Source organism: Schistocerca cancellata, chromosome 1 (assembly GCF_023864275.1).
Source record: "Schistocerca cancellata isolate TAMUIC-IGC-003103 chromosome 1, iqSchCanc2.1, whole genome shotgun sequence".
Taxonomy (NCBI): Eukaryota; Metazoa; Arthropoda; class Insecta; order Orthoptera; family Acrididae; genus Schistocerca; species Schistocerca cancellata.
This window is the reverse complement of record NC_064626.1, coordinates 1,129,749,426-1,129,775,830: the sequence shown is the minus strand read 5'-3', so window position 1 is coordinate 1,129,775,830 and position 26,405 is coordinate 1,129,749,426. Positions and strand designations below refer to the sequence as shown.

The window sequence follows — 26,405 nt, the reverse complement described above, 5'->3', positions numbered from 1 at the left end:
TCTCAGAACTCAGTATTTACTTTCAGAACAAACTATAGTCTCACAATCAACATTCAAAATATCTAGGTAATGCCCTCAACAAATTACTGAGCTTCAACCATCAAACACAGCTGCCAAATTAGAACTCACAAAATCTTGCAGAAACTTGCTGTCACTTCACAGGGGTCTTCAGGTGGCATGCTATGGACTTCAGCTTTGGGTCTAGTCTATACAGTAATAGATATTATGCACCTCTTTGGCTCAATGGTACTCACACTAGTTGCATCCACATCCAACAAAATCAAACTGTGTGTCCTATAAAATGCATAATGAGGGAAACTTCAACCTATTGGCTTCCTGCACTAAGCAATATAGTTCCTCCCCGTCTGCAGTGACAGAACTCACTCGTTAGGGAATTCATAAAGATTGAGAACAACCCTCTTCCACAAATCCAGAGAGTGAACCAGACTGCATTCTAGATATACATTCTTAGAGAGTGCACCAACTCTGGGTGAAAACTGATTGCTGGGAAGAGGAGTGGAGCAAACAGGAACCCCATCTCCCCCACCCCTACCTCTCATGAAATGCCTTGCCTCACGATGACACCACCCAGATTTGGCAACCCTCACAATGTCTAGTCTACCCTAAACAGAATACAAACAAACCTTGGCAGATGTGCTGACTCATATAGATGGAGAAAACCAGAGTCTCTCAAGTGCAATTGTGGAGCTGCTAGGCAAACATATAGTTTATGCCCATAATGAGAGCCTTCACTTGTGACTGCTCTAAAGTCCTGCATGCTACCAAAAAGGCAGTGGCATACATCAGCAATAAGGCTATTCGGCTTCAGTTGTGTTCCCATATATTTTGTGGTTTTGTATATTTTGTGGTTTTGTATATTTTATGTATTTTTATATCTTTTTTTCTTTTTGCATTACCTGTATCACTAATGCTTGTATTGTTAATTATTTGTATGTACTTAATTCAGGTGATGCAGTATACCATATGCTAATAATACAAAAAATATTATAAGAGCATAGTACGTGTAATCAACATTCTCTAGGAGGAAACTGTATGTAGTTCATGAAGAATGAAACATGGACTGGCACATAATAACTGACATGAATGTTATCAAATTCACAGGCCACCACTATATTTGAAATTTGTCTTATACAAGTCTAAATTGGACAAAGATAATAACTTCAATAAAGTATGTAGTACAGAACGAACCCATACCTGGAAGTCGGGGCTAGAGATGTTGGAAACTGCTTCAGACTGCGAGAGGTCACCGTTAAGGGGTGGACCGTGCCCCCCACCACCAGGTGGCAATGAAGATGCAGGTGTAGGTGCTGTGTTGCTGGAATTGCTCGACATGACGGACGAGCTGACAGAGGTCGGGGAGTTGGGGCTGACCTCGCCAGAGCTGCTGTCACTCCGCGCATTGTATGTCCATACTATGCGCTCGGCAGCAGCAGCAGCCGTACCAGATGGGGACAAAGCTCTTGCTCCTGAAGCCATACCTGCACCACCTGAAGTGGGTGTTCCACCGCTGTCTGCATGTGGATCCAACAATGTGTTCAGCGAGGATGTCACATCCTACAACACAGTAAAAATCTATAAGTTAGTGTGGTCCAGCAGCTTGCACAGCAGGATTACACTGTCATTGAAAAATTATATTTTAATTTTAATTTGTTTTCTCAGGTTCTATAGGACTATAGCTACTCACTTTTGAAACAAGTCACTGTACAATGCAATGAATAAAATTATAAAAATCTAGAAAATTAATAAAGTACATGAGAACAAAACAACAGCATTAGTACATACAAATAAGTAACATTTTACAAGAGACACTATACTACTTTGAGGAACTCCTGTAGAGAATAAAAGGATGTGCCACAATTAAGCCTCTCAACTAATACTTGAAAATGTGTGGTTTATCTTCATATGTCATAGAAGCCTACTGCAAATAGTACCTGAACATACGTTTTTATAAAATGGTGTAAACCCAGGTCTTATTATTCTTCTGTCCAGTGTTCACCATACCAAGCTTCAGTCACTTGTGAATGACTCTATGTTACTACAACCTATTATAGAATTTGACACAGCTGGATGAAAAGATGCAATGTAAACCAGCTTCCATGTTTCAGACTTGGTGGCTGTAATGCTGATTTTTTACAATAATCACAGACTCACTCAGTTTCTGTACAAGACCCTGGATATATTTCCTAGGAAGCTTTTCATCTATCTCCAGTCCTACGAATTTGAAATATTTTTTTCACTTACTATCTGAGCATCTTCTTGTATTAAAATGTCAGGCTGTAAAGGATAGTCAGCCTCAGATTGTCAAACTCATTAATGACACAAAGCACCCAAGCTCCTATCATATAGTGAAAAAAAGTGAAAAACTTATTTCCTATCCATGATATTGTGGCAATGAGGGAAGGAACGTTACTTTGACACCAAAATACACTCACAGAAAAAGGAATCGCAACACAAGGAGTTATGCAACATATATGAAGCGTGTTTCTACATCCAAAAGACGACGTCTATTCAAATTTTGCACCAGTCGCATAACAGTGGCACTGGTAGTGCCACTATGCTGTAACATTCATGAGCATTGCTTTCCTTTGAGACTGGACAGGGTGAGTTGATGGTAGTCAAGAATGCCTTCAACCCTTTCCAGTCCAAGTGTTATACTCACTGCATTCTCCAAAACTCTTATTTATTTTATGGATGTAAGAATGTAAGGCATTACAGTTTATTATGGTACTGTTCTAAGAAAATAAAGTGCAATATGACTTCACTTGACAACTTTATTATCTTTTACACTAGTTTTTGAAACTATATTGGTGTCCGTTTATGGTTGTTTATAATTTTTTTCTGTATGGCATGCCTTAAAACATTCTAGGTGAAGCCCATGCTTCCTTTCGCAAGTTTTGCAGTACAAAATTGCTTCTCGTTTTCCTCCTTTCTCCTTGCGTTTGCTGCATACCATGCATTCCTTTGTCAATTTTTCTTTTGATTCTGCATTGTAAAATGCATCTTTCCATTTAATTTCTCCTCAATGTCAGACGATGATAGTCTTCCTCTTTTCTCTGAACTTTTATTTCTCACGTGGTCGACTAGCTGTCTGACTAGATCTAGATTTCTTCTCTGTACAAAAAGGGAGTCTGCCATTGTTCTCCACATTCATTTTTGTCTATCAAGTAAAGAATATAACTATTCACAACAGCAACTTCAATCAGCAAAGAGCGTAATTTTTTCCACCACTGGTAAGACCACCTTGTAAAACCATAGCACCCACAGTACAGATCAACCCTGTCCACTCCTTCCATGACCTTCATGTATTCCAAAATAACACCAAGTTTCAGGAATCACATATGGCTCTTTCTTCCTATAACCAGTGGGTCTGAGGACCAAAGAATGTACTCAACATAGTCACTAATATCTTGTCACGAAATGGAAGACAATTTTCATCTCACTCTACAGGCACATAACTCACATTCAGCAAGGTTTTGTCATCTTCAAATCGCTTGGGAAATCCTTCCTAAAAGATATAACTGCACCTGTTCCCTGAAATCTCATTTTGTGCCATTTCCAAGCAAGATGAGGACTTATGTAGGACCTGCCTGTAAAACTGTGATATACTGAACCACCTGCACAAGCTAGCAATTGCTGTGCCAAATGAACCACTATTCAGGTTGCAAAAGGTAAATCAGGATGAATTAAACTTCTTGTAGTTGTCTTTCCATAATATGGAATGTGAGAAACATAACCACTTTCTGAATCAGACAGGCAGAAAACTTTCAATCCCCACTTTGTATGTTTCCTTGGACAGTAGCACTTGAAACTAATTCTTCCTCTGAATCTTACTCTGCTCTCACCTACAGCCACATCTCTTTTTGGTATGTGAAGTTCTTTGCATTTACTGTCAATTTACTCACTAACATTCTTCATCCTGCTCCCTCTCGTGTGTTGACACCCCTGAGCTGTGACAGGAGGACCTAAATGCAGTATCCAAAATATTTGAAAAACAAAAAAAAGAGACAGGAGAATACATCCTTAAAAACTGGAGTTCGTTCTAATCAGACTTCTGTAAAATAGTCCACTAACTCTGCCTTCAGATTCAAGGCCTTGTTAAATATCACACCAAGAAAATCTTCCAATTTTTCTAATGAAACATCTCTCCATGAGTGCCACATTTAGTGTTTTGTAAATAATGTAAATATTTGTAGCTTTCACAACGTCACTAATGTAATTTTCAGTGAAGAAGAGATGAAAATATTGATGTTCGGAGTTTGGTCTCACGCCATTAGGAATGGTGAAACCTTTTTGTGCGACAGAAAATTGAAAGGTCATGAGTTCACCATCACCACAACATTAAATTATCCAGGTATTTTGCTACAGGTTGCGTCCCTTTATCATTGCCCACATCACGAGTACATTCTGATTCATTAGAACTAATATCACTGCACAGAGAGCAAGTTTCTTCCCGATCCCTTCCACTTTTCATCGCTAAATTCTGCTTCATCCTCTATGTCTTCGAGAAGCCACCTGGAAATATCATTTTTATTTACAGATTTTCTGCCAACCACTATCCTATTATAAACGAGTGAATGCAATACACTTTAAGTCGTAAAATCTTCTTACTAAGTGCTGCCACGTACCTAGCGAATTCTGACAATGGAGTGGACGGAAAGCACTATAATGGAAATGTGTCAGACATTGTCCGACATGAGAGCTTCAGCAGAAAATTGTAATGTCTGATGTAGGTGAACAGCGGATCAGAAAGGGATAAGACAACAAACATGCCATTATTAACAACTTACTGAGTTTGAACAAGGTTGTGTAAGAGGGATACAAGAAGCTGGATGTTCCTTCTGCAATACTGCAGAAAGACTTGGAAAGAATGTAGCCACAGTACATGAATGCTGCCAGCAGTGGTCACAAGAATGTACAGTCGCAAGAAGACTGGGCTCTGGACACCATGTGGCACTACAGAGAGGGAAGACCATCATGTTTGTCATATGGCTCTGGTACATCGTATTGCATCTGCAGCAACAATTCGAGCAGCAGCTGGCACCACAATGGCACAACTAACTGTTACAAATTGGTTACTTCAAGGACAGCTCTGAGCCAGATGCCTTGTAGCCTGCATCCCACTGACCCCAAACCACGCCCACTCGCGGCTTCATTGGTATCAAGAGAGAGCTCAATGGAACGTAGGGTGGAATTTTGTTGTGTTTCCCACTGAAAGCTGGTACTGCCTCAGTGTTAGTGACGGCCAAGTGTTGGTAAGGAAGAGGCGAGTTCACGGTCTGCAACCAACCTGTCTGCATGCTAGATACACTGGACTTGCACCTGGAGTTATTGTACGGGATACAATTTCGTATGACAGCAGAAGCACTCTTGCAGGTATCCCACAGACACTGACAGCAAATTTGTATGTAATTCGACCTGTTGTTGTGCTTTTCATGAACAGCATTCCAGGGTTTTTCCTGAAACGATAACATTCACCCACATATGACTACTATAGCCCAACATGTTCTAAAGTGTGTTGACATGTTGTCTCAGGCTGATCAAACACACAATTTGTCTCTAGTCGGGCACATGTGGGACATCATATAACAACTCCAGTGTCGTCTACAACCAGCATTAAACCGTCCCTATATTGACCAAGCAAGTGCTACAGGCATGGAATTCCATCCTACAAACTGATATCTGTCCAACACAATGCACAATGCACAGCTTGTCAGTTACACCTGTTATAAATGTACGAGGGCAGTTCAATAAGTAATGCAACACATTTTTTTTCTGAAACAGGGGTTGTTTTATTCAGCATTGAAATACACCAGGTTATTCCCCAATCTTTTAGCTACACAACACTATTTTTCAACGTAATCTCCATTCAATGCTACGGCCTTACGCCACCTTGAAATGAGGGCCTGTATGCCTGCACGGTACCATTCCACTGGTCGATGTCGGAGCCAACGTCGTACAGCATCAATAACTTCTTCATCATCCGCGTAGTGCCTCCCACGGATTGCGTCCTTCATTGGGCCAAACATATGGAAATCCGAAGGTGCGAGATCGGGGCTGTAGGGTGCATGAGGAAGAACAGTCCACTGAAGTTTTGTGAGCTCCTCTCGGGTGCGAAGACTTGTGTGAGGTCTTGCGTTGTCATGAAGAAGGAGAAGTTCGTTCAGATTTTTGTGCCTACGAACACGCTGAAGTCATTTCTTCAATTTCTGAAGAGTAGCACAATACACTTCAGAGTTGATCGTTTGACCATGGGGAAGGACATCGAACAGAATAACCCCTTCAGCGTCCCAGAAGACTGTAACCATGACTTTACCGGCTGAGGGTATGGCTTTAAACTTTTTCTTGGTAGGGGAGTGGGTGTGGCGCCACTCCATTGATTGCCGTTTTGTTTCAGGTTCGAAGTGATGAACCCATGTTTCATCGCCTGTAACAATCTTTGACAAGAAATTGTCACCCTCAGCCACATGACGAGTAAGCAATTCCGCACAGATGGTTCTCCTTTGCTCTTTATGGTGTTCGGTTAGACAACGAGGGACCCAGCGGGAACAAACCTTTGAATATCCCAACTGGTGAACAATTGTGACAGCACTGCCAACAGAGATGTCAAGTTGAGCACTGAGTTGTTTGATGGTGATCCGTCGATCATCTCGAACGAGTGCGTTCGCACGCTCCGCCATTGCAGGAGTCACAGCTGTGCACGGCCGGCCCGCACGCAGGAGATCAGATAGTCTTGCTTGACCTTGCGGCGATGATGACACACGCTTTGCCCAACGACTCACCGTGCTTTTGTCCACTGCCAGATCACCGTAGACATTCTGCAAGCGCCTATGAATATCTGAGATGCCCTGATTTTCCGCCAAAAGAAACTCGATCACTGCCCGTTGTTTGCAACGCACATCCGTTACAGACGCCATTTTAACAGCTCCGTACAGCGCTGCCACCTGTCGGAAGTCAATGAAACTATACGAGATGAAGCGGGAATGTTTGAAAATATTCCACAAGAAACTTCCGGTTTTTTCAACCAAAATTGGCCGAGAAAAAAAATGTGTTGCATTACTTATTGAACTGCCCTCGTACGAGCATTTCACATTTACAATGGCTTATCTCAAGCTTACATTGACCTGTGATCATGCAATGTTAATTACTTCAATATATTATAACGTAATCATATATCTAAAAACAAAGATGATGTAACTTATCAAACGAAAGCTTTGGTATGTTGATAGACACACACACACACACACACACACACACACACACACACAGATATATATGTGTGTATATACAGACACATGCAGACTATTTCAAGCTTTCAGAGCCAATGGCTCCTCCTTCCAGCAGAACAGTTGAAGGGTAAGGAAGAGGGGTGAAGGAAACGAACTGGAGAGGTTTGGGAAAAAGGGGTAGATTTCAGAAAAAGTTACCCAGAACTGCATGTCACAGGAGACTTACTGGATGGGATGCATGAGGAAGACTAATTGTTGGGGCTGCACTAGATGAGATTTGAAAACCTGAGAGCTTAAAGGTGGATGACAGGGTAATATACAAGACAGAGCGTACTGCAAAAACATCGTGTATGAATTAATAGGAGCAAAAAGCTCAGTGTATAGTACGTACAAGGTAGGAGGGAGATGGCAAGAAATGAAAGATGCAGAAAACTAAAACAGAGAGAAGAAAGGAGTAGTTACTCTGAACAAATGCTGAGACAGAAGAAATTAATGTAAATTAAGGGCATGTGGATGGCAAGAAGCAAGGACACATTGTAACACTGGTTCCCACCTATGGAGTTCTGATAAACTGGTGTCTGGGGGAAGAGTCCAGATGTCACATGTGGTGTGAAACTGGCAAACGGGTCATGACTATTATGTTGTGGAGCATGCTCCGCAACAGGATATTGTGTGTTGCCCATATACACCCTCTTCCTATGCCCATTATCCTAACTGACAACTTGGTGGTATCACGACATTGTAAAATCTCTAAATACATTTTCCCAATTAAATGTCACATGATCATATTGTGAATCTCATGCCACTTTCCTTAATGTTGATCTCGACCAGACCGAAGGCCAGCTACATACTTCTGTCCACATTAAAACTACCAACAGACAACAGTACTTATATTTTGACAGTTGCCAACCTTTCTATGTCAAAGTTCCCTCCCATACAGCATTGGCATTTGAGACAAACATATTTGTTTAGATGCAGACTCTCTACATCAATACACTACCATTCTCAACTCAGCCTTCATGGACGTAATTACTCCACCAGCCTTGTTCAAAAGCAGATTTCCTGGGCCATCACATCTAATTTTGGTACTGCTGATCCCTCCGAAAAACAACTTCAGAGCACACCACTTGTCACTCAGCATCATCCTGGTTTTGAATGTATTAATCAGCTATTTCGACAAGGTTATGACTTCCTAAAATCAAGCCCTGAAATGAGATCCATTCAGTCTGAGATTTTGCCCACCACACATAGAACAGCTCTTCAACGCCCTCCCAATCTCTGCAATATCCTCCTGCACCCATCTCCCTACCCTATGGCTCCTACTCCTGTGACCGTCCCTGCTGCAAGATTTGCCCTCTGCACCCTCCTACCACCACCTACACCAGTGCTGTAACATATACTATCAAAGGGAAAGCCATCTACGAAACAACACGTCATATATCAGCTGTTACGTAAACAACGTTCAGCCTTTTACATCAACATGACTACCAGCAAGTTATCAGTTAGGATGAGTGGGCAACACGCAATATCCTGTTCCAGAGCATGCTCTACAACATGACAGGTGAATCAGTGCCTGTTTCTGCACATGGGCTGTATGGATTCTTCCAACAGACATCAGTTTCTCAGAACTCTCCAGGTGGGAACCAATGCTACAACATATCCTTGGTTCTCACCATCCACCTGGCCTTAATTTACATTAATTCCTTCGGTCTCAGCATTTCTTCAGAGTAACTAATCCTTCCTTTGTTCCGTTTTAGTTTTATAAATCTTTCATTTTTTTGCTGCCCCCCTCCCACCTCTTACACGCAATTGACTTAGCTTTTCACTCTTATTAACTCGTACACAATGTTTTTTCAGTAATCTCTGTCTTGCATATCACCATGTCTTCCACCTTTAAGCTCTCAGGTTTTCAAATCTTGTCCAGTGCCGTCCCCAACAATCAGTCTGTCACTATCATCCCGTCTGATAATAAGCCTCCCCTGACGTGCGGTTCAGGGTGACTTCTCCAAAATCCACCCCTTTTCCTAAACCTCTCCAGTCCTTTTCCTTCACTCCTCTTCCTTCCCTTTCAACCCTTCTCTTGGAAGAAGGAACCACTGGCTCTCAAAGCTTAAAATGGTATAACCTTGTGTGTGTTTTCCTGCCACCTCTTGGTGAATAGATTTTTATCCATCCAATTACATTATACTGTCAAAAATTACTTTAATATGTTACCTAGACAAACCTATTCCCAAAAATTCATTACTCTTCATTACTTATTTTTAGCTGTCATGATTTTTGTTCCATCAGGGTATTATCATTTGCACATACAAGAAAGTTACAGCACTGCATACAAGTGAATCACTGACTGTGTGAAAAATATAAAAGAAGAAAACTGGGGTGAGGTTGGGACGAAGCAAGCTGGGATATTTTTAGTTCCCCTCTTGTTTTGCCATCTGATTTCTTAAAATTAATTTTTATTTTTTAACTAATTACCATTAACATACATGAATATAATCTGCATTTTCATATAAGAGAAAGGTTGGCCCACAGTTTTAAAGAATTTAACACCAGATCTAATGTTGTGCTTAGTTTTACGGATGTAATTGATTTTCTAATTTATTTTGACTATTCCTAGTAAGTTTCTTTTGTTACAGGGTGAAATCAGTGATTGTTTCGTAACTTAAATTCTATTGTTGGCGTATAAACAAATATAAATTCTGTACTCATTATAATCATTTGGAGGAACAACTAATAGTATTCTTAAAGTATTTATTTGGCTCTATCCAAAAACATGTCAGCAAAACCAGCCCTTAAATAATTCCAAAGTAATTAACACTTTTGTCGAAGTATTGATTGCGTAACTATATATGTTAATTTCACAATTGAAACAAATAAATTGGCCTAAACCTTGTAGTAGAAGAAACTGTTAAAAGGAAGGAATATTTCGATGTATTCAGTTAATATAATGAGTTAAGTTTTAATTATAATTTCTGTAATTTAAACATCGAACAATGTGAAGTTTCAGTACCTATTATTGTGATGATATATAAGGGCCCGATTTTTGGTCACGAGAAAGTCAGTCCACGGCCGAGTTTCAGATGAGGAACCTGTGTTGGTTAGAATGACAACAATGCATAAACTTAACAGTGAAATAAGTGTTACACAATTAGGCCGTGTGTTAAAACAGTGACAGTGTCTGCTGCATACGTACCTTTCTATTCTTCAAGAACTGTGAACTTTGTGGATAGGCTTTTACTGCTCATAGATGTTCAACATTAAACTATTGAAGCAGTATGTGGATGGTTCACCTGTTAACTATTAACGAGGCTTATAGGAAGTTAGAACAATAGTGCACTGGCCACATATTATTGGGGGAGGGGGAGGGTTGTGAAAAGTGAAAGCAAAATATTGTGAAACGCAACTGTGCACCTGGCAGCTACTTTGTTTACACAAGACAGTACTGCATGTCCACCCCCTATTTTTTCAGCCAGTACGGCAACACCGAGGACAACATACGAAGAAACAAAGGAGGCGAACCGCTACAAGGTATGGTGTTATAGAAGGATGCTAACAATACAATGGATTGATAAGGCCACAAATGAGGAAGAGCTCTGCAGTATCAATGAAGAAAGAAATAATCGGAAACACTAAACAGAAGCAGCGACAAATTGATAGAATGTGTTTTAAGACATAAAGGAATTAGTTACATGTACTAAAGAAGGTGTAGAGGGATGAAAGTTGTAGGGAAAGACCAAGATTAGAAGACGAAGGAGATGATGATGATGATGATGATGATGATGATGATGATGATGACATTTCAAACCAGCTGTCTGGGAGTTTACCCACAAAATGTCTGTATCAGGTGCTACTTTGGCATATAGCAAAATGTCTCTAATATAAAAAAAAACTCTGCTACGAGTAACAGAAGTCACCATTTCCAGTAAGCCGTAGACTGGGTAAAACCCTGCTCTGCATTATACTCATTCTTTTGGGAGCAATGGTCTGATGTAGCATCACAAGTAAAGTGTCTGAAGTAATTTGTGCACCAACCAATGTAAGCAAGTGACTGATAGGAACTCAAAAGCTTGCCTCTTTCCATGGTCATTTTCAGAATTTTATCAAAGAGAAGGGGTGGCAAGATTTAAACATTGTCATTTCATTTTTATCTAATTGATTGTGTTAGATGGAAGAAGTTGAGTTTGCAAGAGATACAGATAACAGCTGCCCACTCAAAAGGAATTTTTTCCCTTTCTTTTTTGATTAGGATATGTGAAGTAGAGACCTATTATCAACACTATTATGGATGAAATCTTTCTCAATGGATGAAATCTTTCTTGAGTTAACGATCCTAAATTTGAATCTTAAAGAATTAAATGCAGGGCATATATCCAGTTACAAAACAAAGCAGGAACATAACCAAAAGTGTAACTTTTATTAATTTGCCAGTAATATTTGGTCAAGATTGAATAGTAAAAAACTGAAATATAAAAAAAAGGTCATAGTGATTGAGGAAAGCCTGTTGGATACTATTAACAACAATTAGAGAAAAATACCATTGAGTAATACTTCTTAACATGAAGATACATCAAATAAACATTAGAAATCAGCTTTTCCACCTCTGATCACAGTTTGTTTACAAAGCACCACATGTGATCATGATAATGAATTTATTGCATTATTTAATACCTTCCAGTTTTTTTTAACTGCAACTGGCATGATTAGGTTGAACCAAATGTGTTGTTGAAAGCATATCCCAGGCCCATCATTGCACTAGATGATGTAGTAAACCTTAAAAACCAACCATCAAATTGGCAGTAGAAATGAACACTAAAAGCCTAGAGTCGAATTAAAACTGTCTTCGTCTCCTCAAGTTGACATATATGTAGCAATACCAATTAGGTTACAGAGTTTGTAACCCTATACTGGCACACTGTGATCTGTTGCTCCCCATAGTGGTCAATAAGGTGCTAACTTCTGAGGGTATCTTTCAACCTTGAAATTTCGAACATCTTCCCTTTTATTAAGCAGAAAATTGCATTTTTCTCATTACGACTTCTGCATTTTGGTACAGATATGAAACACCAGATCATCATTTTCAGGGTTTACTAAAATTACTCTACCATGTAAAACTGAATACAATCTCAGCAAGCTATCACGAGTTTCATTTGTGCACAGACTAAAAGTAAATTACTTTTGTCATTAAATTGTGCAACAGGGGGAGAAGGTGTCCTCACAGGAACGAGGAGTGGACATCAGCCAGGTGTATACAATCATACTGCTGAATTGCTGGTGAGATTAGACGTGGTGTGCTGGTAGTTGGTGTCTCATACATTGTGTGATGATTCAGTAATTATCTGCAATTCAATATGGTGTTACAGAAGCATGTGACAGAGAAGGGTTTCACAATTTTGATTCAGCTCTGTTCTTCAGAGGTTCATATCTGCCGTGACTGTAGGGTGGTGCAGAAACAGCTCCTGTGCAAAGCAAACAGCATAATTTCTCGTAAATAACATGATAACCAACCAAACCCAAACTACATAGCAATTTCTAAATTCAAAGTTTTTTTCCTTCAGAATCCTAATTATCCTTAGACACATAAGAATTCTAAAATTAATGAAAAAGATTATGGCTATATTCCAGGAGGTGTATCTGCAACACCTCAGTCCCAATTGCAGAGGCCTATGTCAACTGCTTACAGTATGCAGATTATGGTGAAATAACATCCAGTGCTGTGATTACTATGCTAAGTATGAAGAACTCTGAAGTAAGTCTGAATGCTAAAGAGCTTTATTAGAGTAGTCTTACTGGAGGTGACATGCCCTTTCTTTTCCATAAAACAATGAAGTTGTCAATAATCATGCTTGTAATGTATCAAATATTCAATGAGACATTGGAATCTTGAAGCTAGTTTACAGTTTTCATATACTTTGAAGTAACAGATGTTTTAAGTATATAATATATGGGGGGAGGGAGGGAGGGAGTGGGGGGGGGGGGGGGAGAGTGGCATTTGACATCCACTGCAGCATTAAAATCTAATCTAGCTTTTCCATGCATCACAGTCCTCAGCTAAAGGCATCCACATTTTTCGAAAAAGACTTTTAGTCTTCTATTCACCAGCCACTCATCTTGCATATGCCCTACCTATCTTATCTTCATTTCTGTTTCATTAAGTCATAATTTATGTTTTCCACTCTAGTCTGCTCCCTGATGATACATCTGTTCGTTTTTCTATCACTCTTAGTAACCCCGAACTTATACTCCTTATTTTTCATCAAACAGCCCCCCACCCCCCCAAAAAAACCTTTTTCTTCATAAAAGCACTATCTCCAAATGTGAGTAATATTTTTGCCCCTGGCATTTGTTTCTGCTACATTAGGATACAAGGGTCAATCACTGCTGCAAATTTCTACAATGAAATCTCTGATAAATTGAGTCATTTTCTGTAACCACATGTAATAACTAATGGTACAAATCCTATTTGCTTTGCTTATAAGGTAACAGCTGAAATGCATTACAGTGCTTGTCAGTGATGAGGTCTCAACTGTGATTCCGTAGGAATGCACAGATCTTATTAGGCACTGTTGAGTAACATTATTATAACTCACAATTAACAAAATGTTCTGGGCTATTATACCATAATTGAATGGATTTCACATTTAAACCCAACGTTTCATACCCATCTATGGAGGACATTTTCTAGGGAAGATCGTAGCTTCTTTGAGTGTCCGATTCACACTCGGCTCAGTAGCAACCGAGGGTGTGAATCACACACTCAAAGAAGCTATAATAGTCCCTGAAAACTTCCTCCGTAGATGGGTACAAAATGTTGAGTTTAAACATGAAATCCATTGAACCACAGCATAGTAGCTCAGAACATTTTATTGTGACATTTCCAACTGTGAAAATTTACATTTTACAATCATTATAGCTACCTGGTAGTACCCAGAGTAGCCACTGCTTGTAACACATGCAGCCAATAAATAAGCTCAAACTGACTATCAGGTATTCATAAGTCACCCACAGCTATCAGGAGCCCAGCTATCTCTTATACTTCAGAGATTTCAAGGTGAAAGGTAAGAGTACTCAAACAGTGAACACAACAATATAGTGGTATCCCAGATGCTCAAATGAGTTAAGGCACAGAGAAATAAAGGAACATAACGTACTTTCAAGTGATTATTTAGCATTTATAGCCAATTCAATATTTTTAACCTTGTAAGAAGATATACAGACTTGTCCGAAAATTTTCATTCTCCCCAGAAAATACACCCTTTCTGTATAGATGAACATATCCTCCAAAGAATGTCTATTAAATTGATTACGAGTACTCATGAATGCAACAAAAGTAAGTAATCCTCCCAAACCCTTGGAGCTTTCCAGCAGATATTACATACAATGTGTTCATTCTGCAACATTTCACACATGACACACTATGTCCATTGTAACTGCAAAGAGGAAGACAAGTTGGTAAACGCTACTTGTCTCCACTGGGTTCCAACCCAGATTTGAAATGGTTGATGCAAGTCAAATTTTTTTTCCGCTGATGTGCCAACCATCAGTATGGGTTCAGGTGTCATCCATTTGCTTCATGATGCCACATGCATAGGGTTCACTGAACTTTGGTGGCAGAGGCAGACAGGTGCCTGGCTCCCCTCGATCAGCTGGTGAGCTGTCCAACTACTGTTGACACCTAAAATCAGTGGCACGTAACTCTCCAGTTTTCATAATTTCTCTCTCACTCCCTCTCTTTCCCCCACCTCCCACCCCCCCTCAGTAGAGGCCATATGTCCAGAGTGGAGGAGAATACCTCATCGATGTCTATGTCGACGGCACTGAGGGATGGGTCCTTAGCGAGCTGCAGGTGATCTTCTGAGCGCGAGGTGCGCACGGCGCTGTAGGCAGTTGCTGCTGCTGCAGGGGGCGCCGCCTCGTCGCGCCGCCCCACAGGCGACGCCCCCGCAGAGTTGCTGAGCGCGTGCCGGCCGCCCAGCTCTGCTTCGCTGGGGCTCGTCGGCACGGAGTTGTGGTGGTGGTACTGGTGAAACGCTGCGTCCGCTGCAGACGTTGCTGGGTACGAGTGCTGCCGTAAGCTGTCCACCTGTTCAAATAAGAATATAATATCACAGGCATTTAAATAAATAAATGTGACAGGAAGCAGTTTATTCACATAATTCAGCATTTGAGTAAAAAATTGTTTTTGCTCCATAACCACAACTTTTCATTTGGGCATGTATCAATATCTGGAAAAGAATTATTATTTTATTTTGCCAAAGACATTTACGTGACATATGAGGTGTGTTCAAAAAGTAAGGTGACTTTATATTTTTATGAAAAAATATTTATTTATTCATCAATATTTATGTTGTCCCCTTCAAAGTAATCTCCTCCAGACACAATACACTTGTGCCAACACTTCTTCCAAACCTTGAAGCACTTCTCATACGCACTTTTTTGTATAGCATTGAGTACATCCAGTGATGCAGTTTTTATTTTCTCAATCATTGAAAATCTTCGTCCGTTCATAGGTCTCTTCAGTTTAGGGAACAGGAAAAAGTTACAGGAGGTCAAATCCAGTGAATATGGTGGCTGAGGCATGACTGCCATGTTGTTTTTGGCCAAAAAACTTTCACAATCAATGATGAATGAGCAGTTGCATTGTAGTGATGAAAAAGCCACGAACTGTTTTTCCACAATTCCGGACATTTTTTGTTTATTGCTCCTTGCAACAGTGCATAACATCAAGGTAGTACTCCTTATTGACCATACGAACTTGAGGCAAAAATTCATGATGCACTACACCATGATAACTGAAAAAAAGAATGAGCAAAACTTTGACAACTGATCGAACTTGGTGTGCTTTTTTCAGTCTTGGCTCTCCAAGATGCTTCCATTGGGGCGGCTGGGCTTTGGTTTCGACATCATCACCACAAATCCATGTTTTGTCATCAGTTATGACCCTTTTGAGCAAATCAGGATCATCAATGACATCATTCAAGTGCTCCTGAGTGATGCTCATGTGACGGTTCTTCTGATCAAAATTGAGACTTTTTGAACACAATTTGCCGACACACGTCTCATGCCCAAAACATCCAAAAAAGTTGCATGACACAAGCCAACCAATATGCCAACATCCTCAGCAACTTCTCTTACAGTAATTCGATGATTTTCCAAAACAATTTTCTTCACAGCTTCAACATTAAAATCTGCTGTTGATGTGGTGGGGCGTCCAGCACTCACCGTATGCCACTGTCAATATTTCAACTGTTTTAGAGCACTTGATTCCATTTTTCCCTCAAAATTTGATGCAATTCTTTGCTCCATTTTTTATAATAATCAAAAATTGCCGAGCACACTAAAACACATCTAACCTGTCTATTTGTCAAAAATAAACAAAGTGTGACGTGCCGTACACTTTAAACTGTGAACATATGTTCGGAACATGTCTAAAAAGAAGAAGAAGAAGAAGAAGAAGAAGAGAGAGAGAGAGATCGATAATCGAATTATGTTGCCCACACTTACTTTTTGAACAGCCCTCATAATTATTACAAGGAATGCTTCTCAGCTATTTAGATATATATAGTTTCTCAAGATTTTGGTGAGTAATGAGGCAGAAGAGAAATAGTAAAACAGCTGTGCGGTTCAGTATTGCATGCAAGCAGATGGTGTTTGTACAATGAATGTGAATATACTGTATAGCTACGAACTACTTCTCACACCACTGAGTATCCATGCTGAGTTATGGTTAAATTTACTGCTTGGAATGTGCAGCCTACTTCAGGAGCAAAAATGCAAAACTGGCCATATACACTCCTGGAAATGGAAAAAAGAACACATTGACACCGGTGTGTCAGACCCACCATACTTGCTCCGGACACTGCGAGAGGGCTGTACAAGCAATGATCACACGCACGGCACAGCGGACACACCAGGAACCGCGGTGTTGGCCGTCGAATGGCGCTAGCTGCGCAGCATTTGTGCACCGCCGCCGTCAGTGTCAGCCAGTTTGCCGTGGCATACGGAGCTCCATCGCAGTCTTTAACACTGGTAGCATGCCGCAACAGCGTGGACGTGAACTGTATGTGCAGTTGACGGACTTTGAGCGTGGGCGTATAGTGGGCATGCGGGAGGCCGGGTGGACGTACCGCCGAATTGCTCAACACGTGGGGCGTGAGGTCTCCACAGTACATCGATGTTGTCGCCAGTGGTCGGCGGAAGGTGCACGTGCCCGTCGACCTGGGACCGGACCGCAGCGACGCACGGATGCACGCCAAGACCGTAGGATCCTACGCAGTGCCGTAGGGGACCGCACCGCCACTTCCCAGCAAATTAGGGACACTGTTGCTCCTGGGGTATCAGCGAGGACCATTCGCAACCGTCTCCATGAAGCTGGGCTACGGTCCCGCACACCGTTAGGCCGTCTTCCGCTCATGCCCCAACATCGTGCAGCCCGCCTCCAGTGGTGTCGCGACAGGCGTGAATGGAGGGACGAATGGAGACGTGTCGTCTTCAGCGATGAGAGTCGCTTCTGCCTTGGTGCCAATGATGGTCGTATGCGTGTTTGGCGCCGTGCAGGTGAGCGCCACAATCAGGACTGCATACGACCGAGGCACACAGGGCCAACACCCGGCATCATGGTGTGGGGAGCGATCTCCTACACTGGCCGTACACCACTGGTGATCGTCGAGGGGACACTGAATAGTGCACGGTACATCCAAACCGTCATCGAACCCATCGTTCCACCATTCCTAGACCGGCAAGGGAACTTGCTGTTCCAACAGGACAATGCACGTCCGCATGTATCCCATGCCACCCAACGTGCTCTAGAAGGTGTAAGTCAACTACCCTGCCCAGCAAGATCTCCGGATCTGTCCCCCATTGAGCATGTTTGGGACTGGATGAAGCGTCGTCTCACGCGTTCTGCACGTCCAGCACGAAAGCTGGTCCAACTGAGGCGCCAGGTGGAAATGGCATGGCAAGCCGTTCCACAGGACTACATCCAGCATCTCTACAATCGTCTCCATGGGAGAATAGCAGCCTGCATTGCTGCGAAAGGTGGATATACACTGTACTAGTGCCGACATTGTGCATGCTCTGTTGCCTGTGTCTATGTGCCTGTGGTTCTGTCAGTGTGATCATGTGATGTATCTGACCCCAGGAATGTGTCAATAAAGTTTCCCCTTCCTGGGACAATGAATTCACGGTGTTCTTATTTCAATTTCCAGGAGTGTATTTTGCTGTGATGCTTACATATAAAAGGTGGATTAGAATTACCTTCACGTTCTTTAAATGAGCAATATCTAAAAAAGAAACTGCTTCTAGCATATACAAGCAATCTGGCACATACATCAATAATATCATAAACAATAAGCTGTCTAGTGCACTACATTGTCTGTGGTTCTACATCTACATCTACATCCACACAGATATTCCACAAGCCACCGCATGGTGTGTGGCGGAGATATCCTGTACCATTGCCTGTTACTTCCTTTCCTGTTCCACTCGCAAATAGAGTGAGGGAAAAATGACTATCTATATGCCTCTGTATTAGCACTAATTACTCGTATCTTATCTTCATGGTCCTTACACATAATGCAAGCTGGCAGTGTAGAATCATTTGGCAGTCAGCTTCGAATGCTGATTCGACAGTGTCACCTTCACTCCAGAGACTCCCATTTGAGTTCCCGAAGCATCTTTCTAACACCTATGTGTTGTTCGAACTACCGGTAACAAATCTAGCACCCCACCTCTGAACTGTTTCAATGCCTTCCTTCAATTGGACCTGGTACAGATCCCAAACACTCAAGCAGTACTCAAGAATAGGTTGCTCCAGCAACCTGCAACTACCACTGTTACTGTTTGGCTAGATAATGACACAGCAGAAGTTCTATGAGTTTACATCAGTTGTTGTGCTAACTCAATAATGCAGCCTCAACAGCAACCGGTACAAAACGGGTTTATCTACCTAAAGCTACATTCATTCTGTACAAATGCCTTAGGCACATGCTAAACTAATGTAAGTCATGAGGATGTCATTAGAAGAGAAGAAAAGAAAAGAAAAATGAAGACAATACTTCCAGAGGTAAAATACTGAAACCACCTCCCATAAACAAAATCTGAAGTTAGGAACATTCAGTACACTCTACTAAATGTTGCTAACTTCAGATTTTGTTTATGGGAGGCGGCTTCAGTATTCAACATAGGTGTTAATCTCAATCCTTATTACACTGACTTGACAGTACAGTTACTAGGAATACAATGACGAGTATTAACACCGTATGAGTGGGAGTGACATAGGGATGGTATATGGGAAGTATGGAGGTACCAACAAAATGTGAACACAAATGCTCTGGAATGACAGGAACAGCTGAACAGGAACATGGGCAGCCTACCACAGTGTTGTTTGGGCAGTGGGTACTAGTCACTAATCACTGTACATAGAAGGGAAAGATGAAGCACTTCTTGACCATATATCATGGAGCATTTAAGGTCATGGAGATGACCTCATCAGTTAATGTAAAGGAATTGTTTCACACCAAAATGTCTATAATGCACATCAGTTGTGTGTTTAGTGGGCATGGTGAATGTTGTACCAAAATTAGCTGTGACCAACTCAATACACAAAGGGACAGTAGGCATAAAGAAAGAGCCTCTAGCAGTTAAACAGCACAAGGCAAAAGACGCACCTCCTACTTCGAGGTCATGTAATCAATGACATTGTCCGATTCTTTGCAATATTACACTGGAGTTACATTTATTCTTGATATTTGTTTTATGGGTAGTTTTTACACTGTGTTGTATCCGACTGGATTTGGTGTTTTCAGATGACTCCTACACGTAATTTTCTTTGTAGGTTTATGACTGGTTTCTTTGGTGTTGTTTCTTGTTTTCTACTTTCTGTTAGTTACTTGCTTCGAAGGAGGGACAGGATAATGGACAATTCCTTTCCTTAGGTGGCAATTTCATGGGGACATTCCGGATGATAGGAAAATGGATACGCACAAGGATGCAAGAACTGTTGCTGATTTCTGATAATAGCTGATTTACCTCTGTCCAGAGAGACCAGTACAGACTGATATGCAGACATGTGAGGCGAGTAGGTCTTTAGAGAAAATAAAGGAGACAAGTTGCAAAAAGGAAATCTTGCCCACATGGCCTTACTTCCATAAGTGTGTGTGTGTGTGTGTGTGTGTGTGTGTGTGTGTGTGTGTGTGTGTGTGTGTGTGTGTGGTTTGAGGTTTTCGGGCGCTAAACAGCGTGGTCATCAACGCCCAAACGCATAGAAACAGGAACACAGGCAGTGAAGGGATGAAGACGGACACCGAACAAGGAGAACGGCTAAAAGACACAGACCTGACGCAGTTCCAAATCCTCACATACAGAGGCAAAACAAGAGGAGAAGAAACGCACTAAAAGAGGAAAGGAAACACAAGGAAAAGAGAACAGAAATCGAAGTGAAACAAGTAGGTAATCGTGACTGGCGGACCTCTTACCTAAAGCCTGGGTGAGCCAGTCACCCAGCAGCACATTAAAATCCTCTCCCTAAAATCCGAGGCAACAAATTGGACAGGACACAAAACCGTAAGACCTTAACCACAGTTGTTGCATCGTCTTGCAAAATAGAGGGCAAATCTGGTGGCAAGGAAACCACCGCCCTCTGTTCAGAAAATAAAGGACACTCAAGTAAAATGTGGCGGACAGTAATCTGGACGCCACAAGCACTGCAGATTGGGGGCTCCTCCCGCCGGACTGTGCCCGATGCAGAGGCGAGTGAGGAGAACCTCATCCCGCCTGCATCACTGGTAGGACGTACGCCATGGCCGCGTGGTGGCCTTGACCAGACGCAGCTTATTTTCACTGACTGCCAGCCACTCCTCTTCCCATTGACGCATAACACGAAAATGCAAAAGGGAGGTAACAGCATGGAGGGGGACGGCACATTCAACAACGTGAGGGAGGGAACATGCATCTTTGGCAGCCACATCCGCCACTTCGTTTCCCCTAATACCCACGTGCCCCGGCACCCAGCAGAAAGAAACCTCCTTCCCCTGCCGTTGCAGGTGGAGTAGGGCATCATGGATGTTCTGGACGACCGTATCCGCTGGGTACAAGTGTTGCATGGTCTGAAGGGCACTCAGGGAGTCAGAACAGATGAGAAACTTAAGACTGGGGACACATCTCATCTGCTCCAATGCCCGCAAGATCGCAAACAATTCGGCATCAAAGATGGTAAACGCTGCAGGAAGCCGTAACTTGACGACTCGATCAGGGAAAACAACAGCACAACCAACAGAGTCCCCCTGTTTAGAGCCATCCGTAAATACTGGTACATGGTCGGGATGCTGGTTTGGCTGTACTGTCTTCTCACCAGAGTAGTGTTGGCAAACTGCTGTGAAAAAGGGAAACCTGAGCGGTTGAAGAAGTTAGAGTTGGAGGGAAGTGGTATTACCATTAACAGTACAGCTTGTGAGACAGTTGGGAGAGTTTTCCACCTTCCAGCTACACTCACCAGTATGACTGTCATGACTCTGATGCGAACTACATTGTACTGATCAGAAGGTTAATTATGGCTATTACCCTACAGAATTTAACTTACCTTAATGCCACCCTCAATCCTGAACTTACGTGTTCCAAGACAAATTTATACAATAACAGTAGGGGAAAATTTCAATGGAGCAAATGTCACAACATGTTCAAAATTTTCAAGAAAATCATCAACACAAGATTATATCAACAAGCATTGCAGCTGCCAGTTGCGGTATGTTTCTACCATGCCTTGCAGAAAATAAAGGCGAAACGCGTATGGCACTAAATTGTGTTTTATTCAGTTGCTGTCAGACGGTCCATAAATAAAAATTATTAATATACCGTTCTACCAGGTATTTGCATATTTTATCTCTCTAATACATGCACACACGCACGGTCTACAGATCCACTGATGCATTAGTTGCCAGTCGAATGGTTAGTCAGCATTGGCCGCATGAACAGTTGATGGAAGAAAAACCCCTGTATTAGTCCGCATTAAATTAAGGACTATATTGTAATAAGGTCCTGGAGACCCCATGCTGGTAATAAGCTTATGTTAATAGTGGATAAGGGAGAAACCCATGTGGAACAGATCATAATTGGAGCTGGAAGAGTAATTTTAATTGAAGACACATCTTGGAAGATTTGGGGCAAATCTTTTGAAAGAGGGGGAGGGTGGGGCGGGGGAGGGGGACGGGGGGGGGGGGGGGGGGGGGGGTGGTACGCCTCGGAAAAGTTTGGCGTGCAAATTGTGAAATCTTAAAGTTTCATCCCTACCACAGCGCCAGGCAGTAGAGGCCAACCCAACCAATGTGCTAAACAATAACCCCTGGACGGTATTGTTGACATTATGACAAAACACACTGAACAGACGGGATTCTGCAACACCAGTCAACAGTCAAGCACGTGGAACAGTAAACATGGTGTAAAGTTATATTTTGTAACTTGGGCACTTTCATGCTACTGAGAAATTCACATGTTGCAAATTTAAATGGGTTTAGCAACCCATAATTGGGGTAGAGTGAGCTACAAAAATTGATACTACAAGTACATTAAAGCAAACATACTCATGTCCCTCCAGTAGGATTAAGTCAAAAGTGTAGCTACACTGGCACAAATAATCGAGCTCAGGGTTTCAAACCATTCAGTGAGCTACAAAAATTGATACGACAAGTACATTAAAGCAAACATACTCATGTCCCTCCAGTAGGATTAAGTGAAAAGTGTAGCTACACTGGCACAAATAATCGAGCTCAGGGTTTCAAACCATTCAGTCTTGTCACCATTCTGTCTGCATGCTGAACAGGAGAAAATGAAGTGTTTGTGAGTTTCAGAGAAGCCATGACCCATCCTTAGCGACAAAGATCAGTTGGCTACACGCCGCTGATTGACTCATTGTGTTCCAGTGAGGAATGTCTACCTGTGGCATAGCAGCCGTGGGACTTGCGAAACTACACCACTGCAAGGAGCTGGTGTGCAGCCAGCATCTGCTCCATGAGAGACTTCAGCCAGTGGACTGCAAGCTGTCTTCATTCTGACTGGGGGAGGCATGCACTCTCTGCCTCCTAGACACCTCGAGGTAATCAACATCATCTTGATTGATCCCTGGGGATGAGTGACTGGGGTATTGCTGCTCAACAATGGGCATTAGGTGTCAGCTTCTGTACCCAAGCACACAAAATGGCAATGATGAGTAAATGTGGGATATGTAGCTGACAAGACTCCGGAGGACCTGGGCAGGGTGCGCACTTGTTTCATTGGCAACATCACACACTGTAACACCTGCTGGCGGACTGCTCAGCATCAAAGTAGCTGCCGCCTGTGACCAGCGTTAGTACTGTATAAAACTGCTTGAATCAGTACCTGTCAATACTACCATTGTGAATGTAAACCCCAGTGTAAATCTGCCATGTCCCTCACTATTTCTCTTATCCATCCTGAGAGGTAATAGCCCAGAGTGGGGTGCATTGTTAGAATGCTTGGGTCGTAAATTAGGAAGAAATGATATGGATGGATTTCAGCAACATCAGAACTACAGTTAAAAAGCAGTATTAGATTTAGGGAACTACACTATTTCCCAAGCCTCAATACAAAATTTGAAGGAATATGGAGGTATGAGCACTTGAGATGGAAAAAGCATCAATAATTTTTTAATAAAAAACTAGGTAAAAGTTGTTAAGTGTCTGGAACTGTTGCAGCATTGAATCATTGTTGTGTGTGTATCGTGCTCATATGCGCAGTTTGCCTGGATATGGTGTGATCTGGAGAGACCCAGGTATGGCAAAACAAACTTTCAAAACTAAAAAAAGAGCTATTAGGTTTCTGAAAGGTTACAACTCTTTAAAGACTTTGAAATAAAGATATGTCCTGGCTTGTCCATTTATGAATGTGTGCACCTTCTGAAATCTCACCATAAATTTTCAATGTAGTACAGTTTGGTTCATAATGTGAGAACTAGAAACAGAAATGACTTTTCACAGCAACACCCGCAAAAGACCTTTGCCAAAAAGAGTACTTTATCAAATAAAAGTATTTTTTAGTTCACTGCCTGTTACAATCAAGAAAATAAAATAATTAAAAGAAATCCGCAAACTGAAAGGCAGAAATGGAACAATATTTAATAACACGTAGCTTCTACAATACTGAAAAATATCTGAATGTGTAAAAGTAAAATTATTTACATACTTCTATGTAAAATTATTTTAGTCATATGTAAGCTTGCTAATGTTAATAAATTAACCATATGAAAAGGAGTCCTATTGCAAACTAGAATTGACCATGAAACTATTCGTTTCATACACTCACCACAATGCCGGTGCCACGGCTCCGTATTCAAACAGCAAGATACTCGTGTTCATCAAGTGGATGCAATGGCAAGTGAAATCGAGCAACATTACTATGCTACGTTCATAGTGATGAACTGTTACCACTGCACAACAGTAAATGCCTACAGCAAGATGTGGTTGCAAAATTGGCAAGGCAGCAGCTACTAGTCAGTTTTGCAACTCTCACAGAAAGTGGTGGACATGATGGCAAGCAGACTTTTTATGGGTCACCCTGTGCCACATACTGGTAAGTCTGTGACTTGAAAAAAATAGTGCAGTTCCCGACATCCAAGGGAGAGCCAGTGCCTGGAGCTTGCCTGCTATGTTATAGAAACTATCCACTTCTTGTTTGCCTCGTAGGTTAACTAACCTGGCACAGTTTAAAGTCGCCTCCTCACAAAATTATGGCAGCTAAAATGTGTTTCCAGGTTTTGGTTCTTCAGTATGTCAGAAATGATCATTCTACAGCTTCCATTTTTTCTGACATTTCTTTAATGGTTTAATTCACGATGGGATTTTTATGTGCTTTGAAATAAAGGATCCTGAATGTGTCACCTGATATCTTACTAACAGATTCCCATGCGACTCATCCTTAGGTTTCAGTTTCATGCGACTGCTCATGTGCATGTCTTGGCATGTGACAACTTATTAAAGGTTCCATACCTTGCACCGCAATGAATGTGCCAATTCCAGAAACCCTGTGAATTTATGAGCACTATAAACCTTGTTTTTTACCTACAAATACATGAATGGTGAAATACTTTAGGCTTGTGATGCCAAACTCGAAATCTTGACTACATAAATACCTTAGTTTTATATGGGTCACTCATGGTTCTGTAAAAGTTTCATGCAAATTCTATTGTTAGTGCAATTTCTATCCTCTATAAAACTGAAACTAATTATAGCTTACACACGTTACGAAATTTTAATATTCATTTTTTACCATTTTTCGTTATTTTACACTTTTCAATGGAAAATTAAGATGAGATTGTGAGTTTTTCAACCGAGCATTGGAATATAATTTAATTTAATAATTTGCTTATTAATTTTTAACACACAATTACCTTCTAAATGTTTTGGCTGTCTATCAACATAAATTTGTTTCCATTTGACTTCTGTATCATCGCCAACCTGGTTGGGACTTAAGCCTCCAATTTTTACACTTTATACATGAATTCCTCATGCAAGATTTGCTTCTCACATTACAGACTGTGATCCTGCAGCTCCTTACTACTTGACAAATGCTCTTTTCCAGTGTCATTTTCACTGATTTCATCAGACAAAGGGTAAAAATTACATATTGGACCACCTTGTCTTTTTCAATATGGTGTGAGCGTAAACGTTAGGTATTGCTAACGGTCATTTTGTTACCAGAATTAGACTTTTTGCTTTCAGATTTGTTGGCTTTGTCAACTCACAGCCAAGTTGTCCCTTCCAGCCTAACCCAGACCTCAGGCAGGACTACAGATCAGTCTATCACCATAACCACGATTTAAGGGCATGGAGGGGAAGGTGGGGTTCAACATGTAACTTCAGCCAGATACAGTTAGCATGATATGTGCAGAGACATACAGTTCAAAGTGTTACTTGAACCCGAAAAAATATTTTTCAGTCACAGTGCATAAAAATAGTCTTTCTTTATGCACTCCATTTCAGTGTCTGCCACAAACTGCTGATACGCTCCATTAATCAAGAGAACCATTTGACATTTCTGCAAAGCTATACATTTCTTATTCTCAGGATCTTGATAGCTTACGCTATTTGTGTGTAAAAATTTTAACCATTTGCATGGTTTTATCAGAAACCTTAGGATTAAATTTACATTTTT

The 26,405-nt window shown here is 41.4% G+C and overlaps 1 protein-coding gene across 5 annotated transcripts in view; it reads right to left on the bottom strand.

Moving 5' to 3' along the window:
* The window catches only part of LOC126092591 (PH and SEC7 domain-containing protein), an 836,662-nt gene that overhangs the window by 202,850 nt on the left and 607,407 nt on the right, over positions 1-26,405 (bottom strand). For all 5 annotated transcript variants that reach the window (XR_007521367.1, XM_049908287.1, XM_049908295.1 and 2 more), the window contains 2 exons: positions 15,037-15,327; positions 1,216-1,575 (listed from right to left, as the gene is read on the bottom strand). Coding sequence is in view for 4 of the 5 variants with exons in the window: in XM_049908287.1 (XP_049764244.1) it covers positions 1,216-1,575; positions 15,037-15,327 (651 nt within the window). In the remaining variant the exon portion in view is untranslated. The remainder of the gene's footprint in view (positions 1-1,215; positions 1,576-15,036; positions 15,328-26,405) is intronic.